General features: G+C 41.1%; 1 protein-coding gene across 1 annotated transcript in view; it reads right to left on the reverse strand.

The window, feature by feature from the left end:
- kcnc4 (potassium voltage-gated channel, Shaw-related subfamily, member 4) overlaps positions 1–14,916 on the reverse strand; it is a 30,942-nt gene that overhangs the window by 2,154 nt on the left and 13,872 nt on the right. The window contains exons 2-3 of the mRNA XM_073470390.1: positions 8,958–9,894; positions 7,921–8,097 (exon numbers count right to left, since the gene is read on the reverse strand). Coding sequence (XP_073326491.1) covers positions 7,921–8,097; positions 8,958–9,894 — 1,114 coding nt within the window. The remainder of the gene's footprint in view (positions 1–7,920; positions 8,098–8,957; positions 9,895–14,916) is intronic.

The raw sequence follows: 14,916 nt of genomic DNA on the forward strand, positions 1-14,916 counted from the left end.
CAGCTGTAATTAAGGCTGTTCATACTCATGTTAGCTCTGTTTCTAGCAGATTATGTTTACATTTGGGCAAATGAATGCCATTTAAAGTATGCCGAATAAGCTATTGAGAGCTCCTGTTTCCAATAGCAGTGAATGTAGCCATTTGTCACTGGATTACTTTACTACTACTTGATACTGAACAAACTAAGTTTTCTCAGGCAAGTTGTGAAGAGTAATTTTTTCTCTGTTTTTAAGCGGCTTTAACGTTAAATGTATCGTTAAACTTTGTTCTTTACTCTTACAGCTCATTTACAAGTGTTGCCAATCTGATTCAGGGTCAGCCTGTCATCCTATCCTGCTGCCTGTGTAAAGTAAGCTTTTAAAACCCAATAAATGTACACATTTTTCTTTTTGATAAGGGCTCTCAGTGTTTCCCATTAATTAACGAGACTCTGGCAGCCCTTCATAGTCTCATATTAAGGCGGGAATATTTTCACTTTTCATTTTGGCGCTGAAGATCTCTCATGTTTGGATGAAATCATTCAGAAATCATTCCATTCTGCTGCTCACACCAGATGACCGGGCTTACTAAACTGGTGCTGCTTTGTCAGTGATGAAGAAAGTGACAAAGACAGGATTGTGTAAAAGTTCACATCTAAAAATGGAGGGCAACGCAGCTTACTGGAAACATGTCCGCTTGCCGAAAGGCCCTTGACGAAAACAGCACAAAACACATGCTCTTTGTCAATGGTTAACAGACAAGACCAGTTATTCCTGTAGAAATTGGACAAATCTTAATATGTGCAAACGATCATGGGAGTTGTTGTCGTTATTGTTCAACAACCACCATTGCTGCTGAAAATGAATTTGTCGTGAATCAGGCAGAAGTGCTCACGGACGAGGTAATGTACTCAAGATTTATTCGCCTTACATTTAGTCTTGTTAGCTGACTTCCTTGCTCACTCTCTGACATATCGTTTCCTCAAAAGTTAAACCGCAGCAGAGCTCTGACCTGACACAGTGAGGAAACTATGTTGTCAAACTATGCTTTATTTGTACAGTCACCAACCCAGCAAAGTTAAACCTGTCACCTGTTTTTAATTCTGAAGTGTGCCATAGTGGGAAGCCCAGTTAACACTAGCTTATCTGCAGCATCTTAATTAGCAAACGTAACTTAGATTTGAGTTAATAAAGCTCTTTGGATGGGATTTATTCCAGTCTGGGAGGCGGGGTGATTTTTAAAGGTGCTCTGGTTGATCGGCATCAGTGACCTGCAGTGGTCGGTCATTTTAATCAGTCCTGAGTGAATATGTGGTTAAAAGTAGAGTAATAATTGCAGCTGTAATTAAGGCTGTTCATACTCATGTTAGCTCTGTTTCTAGCAGATTATGTTTACATTTGGGCAAATGAATGCCATTTAAAGTATGCCGAATAAGCTATTGAGAGCTCCTGTTTCCAATAGCAGTGAATGTAGCCATTTGTCACTGGATTACTTTACTACTACTTGATACTGAACAAACTAAGTTTTCTCAGGCAAGTTGTGAAGAGTCATTTTTTCTCTGTTTTTAAGCGGCTTTAACGTTAAATGTATCGTTAAACTTTGTTCTTTACTCTTACAGCTCATTTACAAGTGTTGCCAATCTGATTCAGGGTCAGCCTGTCATCCTATCCTGCTGCCTGTGTAAAGTAAGCTTTTAAAACCCAATAAATGTACACATTTTTCTTTTTGATAAGGGCTCTCAGTGTTTCCCATTAATTAACGAGACTCTGGCAGCCCTTCATAGTCTCATATTAAGGCGGGAATATTTTCACTTTTCATTTTGGCGCTGAAGATCTCTCATGTTTGGATGAAATCATTCAGAAATCATTCCATTCTGCTGCTCACACCAGATGACCGGGCTTACTAAACTGGTGCTGCTTTGTCAGTGATGAAGAAAGTGACAAAGACAGGATTGTGTAAAAGTTCACATCTAAAAATGGAGGGCAACGCAGCTTACTGGAAACATGTCCGCTTGCCGAAAGGCCCTTGACGAAAACAGCACAAAACACATGCTCTTTGTCTATGGTTAACAGACAAGACCAGTTATTCCTGTAGAAATTGGACAAATCTTAATATGTGCAAACAATCATGGGAGTTGTTGTCGTTATTGTTCAACAACCACCATTGCTGCTGAAAATGAATTTGTCGTGAATCAGGCAGAAGTGCTCACGGACGAGGTAATGTACTCAAGATTTATTCGCCTTACATTTAGTCTTGTTAGCTGACTTCCTTGCTCACTCTCTGACATATCGTTTCCTCAAAAGTTAAACCGCAGCAGAGCTCTGACCTGACACAGTGAGGAAACTATGTTGTCAAACTATGCTTTATTTGTACAGTCACCAACCCAGCAAAGTTAAACCTGTCACCTGTTTTTAATTCTGAAGTGTGCCATAGTGGGAAGCCCAGTTAACACTAGCTTATCTGCAGCATCTTAATTAGCAAACGTAACTTAGATTTGAGTTAATAAAGCTCTTTGGATGGGATTTATTCCAGTCTGGGAGGCGGGGTGATTTTTAAAGGTGCTCTGGTTGATCGGCATCAGTGACCTGCAGTGGTCGGTCATTTTAATCAGTCCTGAGTGTATATGTGGTTAAAAGTAGAGTAATAATTGCAGCTGTAATTAAGGCTGTTCATACTCATGTTAGCTCTGTTTCTAGCAGATTATGTTTACATTTGGGCAAATTGATGCCATTTAAAGTATGCTAAATAAGCTATTGAGAGCTCCTGTTTCCAATAGCAGTGAATGTAGCCATTTGTCACTGGATTACTTTATTACTACTTGATACTGAACAAACTAAGTTTTCTCAGGCAAGTTGTGAAGAGTAGTTTTTCTCTGTTTTTAAGCGGCTTTAACGTTAAATGTATCGTTAAACTTTGTTCTTTACTCTTACAGCTCATTTACAAGTGTTGCCAATCTGATTCAGGGTCAGCCTGTCATCCTATCCTGCTGCCTGTGTAAAGTAAGCTTTTAAAACCCAATAAATGTACATTTTTCTTTTTGATAAGGGCTCTCAGTGTTTCCCATTAATTAACGAGACTCTGGCAGCCCTTCATAGTCTCATATTAAGGCGGAAATATTTTCACTTTTCATTTTGGCGCTGAAGATCTCTCATGTTTGGATGAAATCATTCAGAAATCATTCCATTCTGCTGCTCACACCAGATGACCGGGCTTACTGAACTGGTGCTGCTTTGTCAGTGATGAAGAAAGTGACAAAGACAGGATTGTGTAAAAGTTCACATCTAAAAATGGAGGGCAACGCAGCTTACTGGAAACATGTCCGCTTGCCGAAAGGCCCTTGACGAAAACAGCACAAAACACATGCTCTTTGTCTATGGTTAACAGACAAGACCAGTTATTCCTGTAGAAATTGGACAAATCTTAATATGTGCAAACGATCATGGGAGTTGTTGTCGTTATTGTTCAACAACCACCATTGCTGCTGAAAATGAATTTGTCGTGAATCAGGCAGAAGTGCTCACGGACGAGGTAATGTACTCAAGATTTATTCGCCTTACATTTAGTCTTGTTAGCTGACTTCCTTGCTCACGCTCTGACATATCGTTTCCTCAAAAGTTTAACCGAATGAAACGCACCATTGAACATTGTTGGAAAGATTTTTACGATAATGCAATTACACAACGCAACAAAATATATAACAAAGGTTGGGTCATTTTTAGACATTTTAATGCAAAAATGTTATATATTATATCTTGAAGCTTTTATTCAATTTAAAATCACATAAAAAAAACCTAAAATGTCAGGAGCATAAAACAGTATCATAACTACTGTTTATAATTTCCTGTTTAACATATAATTGACTGATTTTAGCTCTTCTCCACGTACAAAGAAATCCTACAGATCTGAACTTAAGCAGAAGCCATTTGCCTCGACCACCCATGTTGTTAATGGAAACCTATTAGTGGTGATCATCCTAAATGGGAGTCACTGGGGAAAATGGGGGCTCATCACATCTCTCTGCTTGTCCATAGATCCGCCTGCCGCTTGCTCTTAGGAGCACTTGAACGGTTTGCCACAACCGTAAAGCAGGAAGTAGGCTGCAGTGAGACAATGCGCCTTCGACCAGGACAGTGGTTGCTTTTGTATGTATAAATTGTGACAGCAAGTGCAAACACTGTCACAGACCCCCCGTGACGACCATAATCACTTCAAATCCACCAGCGTTTTGTTCCCACTGCAGGGCCGACGACCATTTCCTGTCCCTGATAACCATCTGAACATCTTCAGACCTGCTGCATCCATCTGTCCGTTTCTCTGTTTCCTGCCATACTGCTCTGGTGAAATATGATCCATACCTTATATCCTGTAACCCCACCATCTACTATGGGCATAGCTCTGAAGAGCTGAGCCACTGTGCCATAATATCTCTCCATCTCATCAAAATGGCTGCTATCACAAAGAAAGCCTTTTGCCTGTTGTTGTCAATCTCTGCCCCAACAGTTTTTACCACCGTTAGAAAACAGTGGAAGTCTACTTGAACCCTTTTTGCAGGTAATGTGGACTAAAATGTGTTGTGTATGTGTTATATTCCCCTGTAATAGACTGGGATGTCATTATCCACATATACACCAGACACAGGGCTCTGGATTGAATTACTCCCCCCCTCTCCCTTGCTGTCTCTGTCTCTCTCTCTCCCTCTGTCTCTCAAAGATTGGTTTTGAGGTGTTCTGGCTTTTCTCAGCTTTCCATTGTTTTGTCTCCGCCATCAGGAGACAGCATGCTTGGCAATTTCACGAGCTGACCAGATAATTTAGCCTATTATTAGAGAAATCAGTGTGAAACAGGATGGTTAAGATTTGTGTTTCTATGTTTGCTTCTTTCCCAAGCTGGATGATGTAGCTGTATGGAAATATGATGTCAGTATACAGGATGTATTACTCTCTATTATGACCTTTTGTAGCATATTACAACCTTTTGTCCTATGAAGTATAGTGCATTATTAATGACAGATCTTTTATTGATCTCGTTTTGGGTATGATATTGTGTGCCACAAATTTGATAAAATATAACTTTGGGACATCTGATATGCAGATGTCAGTCATTTCAGACACACACAGGACATGGCTGTCTGCACCGTCTTTCTCCTTCTCATCCAAACAGCCGACTCTCTGCTGACACCAGGCGGAGTCGCACCTTTTAACTGTCCTGATGGTTAAACACAGAGAGGCTGGAGGAGTGAACAGCAGCAGAGCTCTGACCTGACACAGTGAGGAAACTATGTTGTCAAAATATGCTTTATTTGTACAGTCACCAACCCAGTAAAGTTAAACCTGTCGCCTGTTTTTAATTCTGAAGTGTGCTATAATGGGAAGCCCAGTTAACACTAGCTTACCTGCAGCACATTAGCTCATTAGCTAATTAACAAACGTAACTTAGATTTGAGTTAATAAAGCTCTTTGGATGGGATTTATTCCAGTCTGGGAGGCGGGGTGATTTTTAAAGGTGCTCTGGTTGATCGGCATCAGTGACCTGCAGTGGTCGGTCATTTTAATCAGTCCTGAGTGAATATGTGGTTAAAAGTAGAGTAATAATTGCAGCTGTAATTAAGGCTGTTCATACTCATGTTAGCTCTGTTTCTAGCAAATTATGTTTACATTTGGGCAAATGAATGCTATTTAAAGTATGCCGAATAAGCTATTGAGAGCTCCTGTTTCCAATAGCAGTGAATGTAGCCGTTTGTTACTGGATTACTTTACTACTACTTGATACTGAACAAACTAAGTTTTCTCTCTTTGTTCTTTACTCTTACAGCTCATTTACAAGTGTTGCCAATCTGATTCAGGGTCAGCCTGTCATCCTATCCTATCCTATCAGAAATCATTCCATTCTGCTGCTCACACCAGATGACCGGGCTTACTAAACTGGTGCTGCTTTGTCAGTGATGAAGAAAGTGTAAAGTTAGCTTTTAAAACCCAATAAATGTACATTTTTCTTTTTGATAAGGGCTCTCAGTGTTTCCCATTAATTAACGAGACTCTGGAAGCCCTTCATAGTCTCATATTAAGGCGGAAATATTTTCACTTTTCATTTTGGCGCTGAAGATCTCTCATGTTTGGATGAAATCATTCAGAAATCATTCCATTCTGCTGCTCACACCAGATGACCGGGCTTACTGAACTGGTGCTGCTTTGTCAGTGATGAAGAAAGTGACAAAGACAGGATTGTGTAAAAGTTCACATCTAAAAATGGAGGGCAACGCAGCTTACTGGAAACATGTCCGCTTGCCGAAAGGCCGTTGACGAAAACAGCACAAAACACATGCTCTTTGTCTATGGTTAACAGACAAGACCAGTTATTCCTGTAGAAATTGGACAAATCTTGATATCCTATGTGCTCGGTCCCTGGTTATATCTGTACAATATCCTGACAGATTCTAGCAGTATAAAAGTGGTACCATACAGGGAGATGAGACTCTCCAAACATGAATTCTGCAAATCTCATGATCGGAGAGTATCTCTATGGACATGATCATATTTTGATCATATCTTGAACTACTCAGGCATTAATATGGCTGGATTCTTGGGGTTTTGTGCAGTGATGATTTTCTCTGTTTGTCCAGAGAAACATCCCTTCTTCTCATTCATCTCACAGATATAACTGAGACTGTGACATTTATTTAAAATTTCCATCTGCATGCAATAACATGCCATTAACCTAGATCAATCTACAACACTCGACACACTACAGCGATTGACGAGGCTTTCAGGAAACACATCCAAATACAATTTCTTGTAATGGGCTGTTGAAAAAAAAAAAAAAAGCGAGGGTGTATATATACTCTCATAGGAGCCAAGCTACAGTAAGTGCCCCATTTATGTGTTGTTTTTTCCTCCACAGTGACACGCTAATGAGCTTTGGTAGAAAAATGCATGTCTGTAAAGTGCAGTTTTGCAGGAAAACACCTTCTGTGTTGTTGGGCTGTTTGCAGACGAGAGTCAGGATGTTGACTGGGTGGGATGTGTGCTCAGGATGTCAGGAAAGAAGCCATGGCTGCCAAATATAGAGCCTCTTCTCACAGGGGGCTTTTGGGCACTTTGGGAAGCTCAGATATGAGATCCAGCGGCCATCCAAGCAGAGAGAGATGGCAGGCTGACAGTGAATATCAACTGAGAGAATTAAAGGAGCCTCTTTGTAATCATGTTACCTGTTTCAGACAGCTCTCGAGTCAAAATTACAGAATATTGGTGGTGCATGTTAAAATTTGCAACCGTAACCTATCAGTGCTCCGTGAAGATGATTATTGAAGATAAGCTCCTTCACTGAGTGCTCACAAACAGATAGATGATGCAATTAGTGCTACAAAGCTCCTTCATTGATTTCCTTTTGATCTGTCTGGTGAATTATGACTGAAATCTGCGTAAGTCAGTTGGAGGTTTTAAGAGAGGTGATTTAAGTTCAGGAGGGGAAGTGGGTACATGGTGTAACTGATATCGCCATGTAGCTGTTGTTCCTACTGAAAATGGGACACAGTTAGAAACACTGTATGAAGTCCACAGCTCTTGTGAGATTAGTCTAAATGGGTAATTTGATCTAAGAAATAAAAATATTTACTATGATGTCTCCACTATGTACTAATGAAAAGAGGCTTAGTTAAAGTCGGAAGAACGACAACTTCCCAACTTGGGAAGCGGGACAGTCCGAGGAGCACCTGAATGCAGCTTTAAACCTAGTCTCAACTGTTGGGATTTTCTTGAATACATAGTTCAATTTCCAGAGAGCACCAGTGGTGGAAACACAAAATAGCTGATGACATAATTACAGAGCAAAATTTGAATTTTGTCAAAGAGTTCATTAAAACTAGGAGACAGCTTAAATGCAGAAAGCTTGCAGTACAATGTGCAACTGTACAAACAGTAAATTGTGAATTGTATTTAAGTTACCAGTATGGACGGTGGGTTCTCCGGAGGTCAGGAGGAAGCAAGTGGACTCTTTCTTAGTCTTGTCTCGCCCCCGGGAGCACCGCAGGGACCACTTTTCACTGGGGGACAGCGGCTGGGTCAAACTGCAGCCTTCCTCCTCTGAAAGGGCCACATTTGCATCCCCGTTCTGTTTTGAGTCTGACAGAAAGACAAAAACACACAGCGATGTAAATGCCAAAGCTTTTACTGAGACTACCCCGAGGGCCCAGACAAAGGCAGAGGTATATTGCATAAAATCTGTATTTTTCTGTGATGAAATTCAATTTGACTGAGATGTTATGAGGAGTAATTTGATCCCGGTGTGTTACTGTCTATATGAGTGTGTGCGACTCATCTGTCAAAAAGCCCCAGGAACCATAAAACTGGACATACACTGGCAGTTTATCTTACTTTTAGGCTCAAGCTCACTCAAATATTTAGCATCAATAAAATGAACAGGTTAAACAAAATACATTTTCTGAATTAAAAACCTAATGAATAAACACAATAAACAGTAGCATTAGCAGAAAGGGGCAGTTCACCCAAATTATAAAGACAACTTACTTCCAGGTGTATTAAGTCATGCTGGTAATTTTAGTTTTGAGGGATTTCACAAAAGGACTAATCTATTATTACGATGGAGGCGAATTGAAATTTGTTTGTAAAATCTCATTCCAGCAACAATTTCCCCATCATCCTGGTTAATCTACAGAAAACATAGATAACAAATTCAAAGGGAATATTAATTTGGTAAAAGTATGTCTGATAAAAACTGCTCACAGTGACGTCTGCAGATTATTCAGTCACTAGGACACTATTTCTGGAAGAGAGACATTAGTCATAATTTTTCATGATGACGTCATGTGAGCATCATTATTCTTTTTTAAGAATTAAAATACTTCATAAAACCTTGATCAAATAAAACCAGAACTATTTGCAGGGGTAGCTGTCACAAAAGGTAAGAGAGAAAATCTTTAATTTGGGTGAACTGACCCTTTAATATTGCATTGCAGCCTGACCTGAGCGGTTCCTGCTGACGCTCTCCTCAGCAGCCAGTGGACACGTGTCGCTCTGCGTGCTGTCTCTGCGTGAGTTGGTTTCTGACTTCCCAAACGAGGCCGAGTCAGTCGGAGCGTCTGGGTTCGGGTTGTGCTTCTTCTTCTTTTTCGGCAGCTTCTGTTTGGCCATCGCCAGCGAGTAATACATCCCAAAGTTATTGACGATGACGGGGACCGGCATAGCGATGGTCAACACCCCAGCCAGCGCGCACAGAGCCCCCACCATCATACCCAGCCAGGTCTGAGGGAACATGTCCCCGTAGCCCAGTGTCGTCATGGTGACAACCGCCCACCAGAAGCTGATGGGGATGTTCTTGAAGTGTGTGTGATTCGTGCCTCTGGGGTCGTCCGGCTGGGCTCCGATGCGTTCAGCGTAGTAAATCATGGTGGCGAAGATGAGTACACCCAGTGCCAAGAAGATGATGAGAAGGAGGAATTCATTGACACTGGCTCTCAGCGTGTGGCCTAGCACTCGCAGACCCACAAAGTGCCGCGTCAGCTTGAAGATCCGGAGTATCCGAACAAACCGCACCACGCGGAGGAAGCCCAGCACGTCACTGGCAGCTTTGGCTGACAGACTGCTCAGGCCCATTTCCAGGTAGAATGGCAGAATGGCCACAAAGTCTATGATGTTGAGCGTGTTCTTGATGAAGACCAGCTTGCGTGGGCAGCAGATGATTCGCACCAGGAACTCAAATGTGAACCAGACCACACAGATGCCCTCCACCAAGGTGAGGATGGGCTTGGTCACTATCTCTATTCTCTCCACTTGGCGTGTTTCATTGCCCACGACAACCTGCTCCGTCCAGTTGTGCAGTTCATTGAAGGCTTCATGAGTCTCCAGGCAGAAGGTGGTGATGGACACCAGGATGAAAAACAGAGAGGCGAGCGCAACTCCCTGCATGAGACACATGAAAAAATTAATCAACACTATTTCATGTCTTCCCACAAACGAAAACAGAATCAATATTGTGTTTATTATATCAAATATGCTTTGCCTGCATATCGGCCGCCTCGGAAAAACTATTTCAATCCATGCCACTGTAATTACCCTACTAACTGTACAGTATCACCAATAAAAAGATAAGGATGTGCCAATCAAGTTTGTAAAGCAGCTTGCTTAGAAGGATTATTTTCTGGTTGAGGCATCAAGTGTCAGCTGATTGACAAGAAGCAAAGACTAAAATAATGAACACACTGATACGGGAACACTTAAGTCATGCACAAAGAAATCCGATAACACAAAAAGTTTGACAACATCAAAGGAAGGATGTCATTTTGTTGTGATGGATCACTGTGAAGTTAGTTTAGCATGTAAAAGAATGATGTGCTGCAAAAAGATGAGCCCTGATACCGCCAACTATCGACTGTGTGCAGAAACTGATTTTCATGTGTTGAGATTACATATGAAGTCAATCAAAGGTGCGAATTAACTTTCAGCAAATTCTCGTTCAACTCGTCAGATGCAGAGCTAGACCTCCTGGAGGAATAAACACCTTCAGTCGCATTGGATTCTTCTCTGATCAGGAACAGTTTACGAGCGGGAGGAGAGCTCAGAGATTACTTTTAACCATCTGGGATTTATCTTCACTCATGTTTATCAGCCTGACTGCAGCAGTAATCTGGGAGGTGACCTCCATTGTTGGGTGTTTATTTAATCTGTTGACTGGAGCGGCAGGGATAATGCACTTTATTTTATGAAACATACAGAGAGGGCAAAAAGAACCGAAGTCGTAGGCGAGTCCTGAGTTCATTCAGGAGGATCAACTGAATTCAAGCACAGTGTGTGCTGTATGTTGCCCTCTAGCTCACGGCTAATGTACAGTAAAGTATTCGGTCTGTTTGAATAAACACTTGTGTGAAAAACGGGAAAAAACACAAAGGGTTGGACAATCAACTTCACACCAGTAAGGTGAAAATTTGCTTTGTGTTTGGTGTGAACACACAGTGCTGCTTTGAGGTAAATGCTAACATCAGCATGCTGACATGTGCACAATGACTATGATAACACTGAAGCTGATGTTAGGCAGGTATAATATTGATGATGTTCAGTTTGTTAGCATTTTGCTAATTGGCACTAAATACAAAGTACAGCTGAGGCCGATGAGACTTGGCTGGTCTTTGCAAGCCAAAGTAATGAACAGATTAAATGTTTGACCTGATGGTGGCGCTAGATGAAACATCAGAGGACCAACAAAGTAACAACAATTCACCCTGAGGGGGAAATGACAACTGAGCCAAATTTCATGGTAACAACAATGATAGTTGTTCGGACCAAAGTGAGGTCCGAACCCTTGACTGATATTCCTATCTCCGTTCCAAATATATGATATATTATTATTTTATACAAATCATGCAGTCCAAGTGGATCCCACCACGCAACCCCTAAAAAAACCCATCAAACATAATCTTTTTTCTCCCTCTGCATCCCCTGTGGCTCCTCATGACATCCTATTACCTGAATTACCTGAGTGGAAATAATTCATTGTCAAGATGTCCACTGCCTAGTTTGAAGATGAATGAGTGAAGGTATATTTTGTATTATTATTATTATTATTATTATTATTTTAAAAAGCACTTTGAGAACAGTCCTCTGAATCTCCTTCAGACAGAGAAAACAGACCAATTTCAAACCAATTACTCCCATGAACACAGAGACTGGGGTCATGCTGAGAGAAGACGTGATTCTATTAACATGAGGTCTCTCAGTCGCAGACAGCAGGGGGCGCTCACATCTAGTGCCTGAGAACTGACTTACTAAAGGAACCATGGGGCTACTGTGTGACCTGTGTTTCAAACATATCATGAAGGCAAGATCTCAAACCAAAATCCAACCACAAAGGCAGGAGAGTGAACAGACGAGCAGAGCCAAAGCAGGGATAGATTCAGAAGAAGGACAGACTGACCTGAGTCATGAAGGACTTACAGTCACCTGTCCTGTTGTCAGGTTTATTAGACATGTTTCAGTGCTCCAAAACAAATCCAATACAATATAATGCAAATGATGTGTCTTATAAATACAAACTCAACCAAAATGGTGAGCGAGTCGAACCACTTTTACAATTCAAATGGGAGGTAAATTGAATGATGTGGCTGCCTTGTTTTCACCTGACCTGGCACAATGGCCATGCCTGTCTGTGTTTGTGTTAACATTGTGTGCTAACTCATACCCGTGCTGTCTTTATTGTTTACTAAAGCCGGGATAAATTATAATGCCCTAACCCTTTCTAATCTTCCAGCTGGATAAATATGTACCTGTGCCTTCTATGCACTTAGCTATTTTCTCTCTGCAGGGCATCTCATATATCATTCAACTTTATAGTGTACAGTGATTAGAAAAAACAAACTAAGCCTGTAATGTCCAATGGGAGCACTTATTCATTGAGGAAGACACAAAAGTGGACAGTTTATGGAGTTTAGCGAGCCGGAAGAACAGAAGCCCATATTCAAAACAACAAAAACTCACTCAGACACTGCATACATGTCTGTTTATACAATGTGTGCACCCAGATAATGTGCAGCTTTCTCCCGTGACAACCTTCTTCAGCTTTGTCCCTGCAGAGCTCTGAGGCGCTCTCAGGTCGGATCCCCTGGGAAGACGAGCAGCAGGACAAGAAGCCTCAACTCTGTCCCAGGAGGAGCTTGGAGGTCCCCCTGTTGGACATGGTTTCCCTGCACATCACCAAGGCTTATAGTGCACAGTGTGTGTGCATGTGTGTGTGTGTGTGTGTGTGTGTGTGTGTGTGTGTGTGTGTGTGTGTGTGTGTGTGTGTGTGTGTGTGTTCCATGGTGAAGTCATGGGGTAAATCACAACAAGCCAAACAGTATAGACACTACATAGAAACTAACAATAACTTAAGCACATGGGTGGATAAGTTATTAATTTAGATCATTACAGTGGCTGAAAAAGGATTTTTCTGCATTTCACGACCTAAATTATGTGTTTATTGTCCTCTGTTAGGCTCTTCAGTCAACATTTGAGAAGGATAAAATAAACAGATGCTTGACTTAAAAGGTGCAATATGTAAGAATCAGACACCTGGTCAAATTCATATTCAAAACAAATAGGAGGCATATCACCAGGGTAACTGCTGCCAACTGTAGCTGTCGTTAGCTAGTTAGCTCAGTTAGCCGTGCATCTAGCAGTACAGACATACACAGACGTCATAACGTCGTGACTGTTATTCCTTCACATTCTGTTGATAATTTTAATTTTTTTTCGAATGATTTCAACTAAAATTCTTACATATTGCACCTTTACGTAGAAGTACAATTACTGAAATGTACAATTAAGAGTTCTGCATATATATTATTGGATTATTATTGCCAAATCATTAACATGTAAACAGCATTTTATTGTTGTAGCTGGTTAAAGCAGACGAGTTACTGTTGGCTAGTTTAATCAAAAAATCATATATTGCACATTCACAATTTTTGCACGTAAAATCTCAATAGCTATGTAGTCGTGTAAAAAGTAAATGTTTCCTTCTGAAAATGTAAGTGCTAAAGTTAAGTGCCTCAAAATTGTACTTCATTAGATATCAGTGCTCAGTGTTGTGTATATTTCAATAAAAATAAGTTGTCATTTTGAAATGTATTATGTCTCTTTGAATCTTTATATTGAATCTGATTATATTCTTGTATTCAGTAACACTGAATTTAACAGCCTTTATTTACCAAATGTATTGAAGCTGCTGTAAGCGTTGTCGTTTGTTTTTTAGCTAACCTGTCCATTTTGCAGTTAGCAATCCCCTCCCTCGATCCTCTCCACGTCACCACAAGTGCACGAGTCCTTTCTTTTCTTTAAGCGTTTCTCATCACTTGGCCTGTTTGGTAGTATAAGCCGTCACCGGGAGCGCTGGAATTGGTAGCTTTCCATGTTCTGCCATTGACGGCAGGTACCAGAATAGGAGGATCCTGCTTCCTGCCTGTTCACCTGGCAGACAGGCCTGCCTCTTTATGGAGTTCTCTGTCCTGATTGGATTAAATGGACAGGGATAACATTTCTTTTCTCTTTTACCGCATGAGCGGGGCGAGGAGAGACGTGGGTTACTGACCAAACACTCTATAACAGTGGTAACTGTTGGAGTACAGGCTATTTTTAATAAGAAAATAACACTTGCAGCAGCTTTAAGCACTAGTTTACATGCACTCACAGTTTCTCTAACGCACACCAGGTTGCAAAATATGTTTTCGCTGTGTCCTCTCATCTATGATTTCCTACTGGAGAGCTACCCAGACAAAAGAGCCCCATATACAGTCAGCGCCAGGTAATTAAGGTGTTCTCCATCAAACAAGAGAGTTCAGCCTTTGTTGAAGCACCTGGGCAAGACTATTTCCAAAGTCAATTAATAAAAAATGACCCCCGTTTTTCATCAATCCTCTCTGGACTTCTGAGTCCCACTCCTTCACTTCATAGACCTGAATAATAATAGCAGAGCCCAGTGTGCACATCTGAGGAAGAGTTGTTAAAGAAGGAGCTTACAGGAACACGTTAGTGGCCAGAAATAAACCAATCATTAATCCATGCAAGTGCATGAATAACAAGGGCATGAAAGTTCTGTCGAAAACAACTAAATTATCTGGATATATCCAATAGAACAATAAGTAAACAACACTTATCAGGGCGTTCACACCAGAAGTGCCAGTTTGCAATTATTACCTCCGCAAATCCAGAAATCTTTTCTCACTTTCTTTAACATTGCAAGATGGGGCATTTTTTCTGCATTTTTGTTAAAATTCTCAGGGAATTATGCATGGATCTCAATGAAAAAGATCTGGGGTATTTAGCTGGCTGGTATGGGTCTTGGCGGAGGTATGCACTCTACTCAGTGCCAATGTGGAGAGAGGCAGAGCTCTCTCAGGAAGGTTGCCATTGTGGTGCACCCTACGCATATTATCGTCCAGGCTGTGTGGCAAA

The sequence above is a fragment of the Pagrus major genome, chromosome 7, assembly GCF_040436345.1.
Source record: "Pagrus major chromosome 7, Pma_NU_1.0".
NCBI classification, from domain to species: Eukaryota; Metazoa; Chordata; class Actinopteri; order Spariformes; family Sparidae; genus Pagrus; species Pagrus major.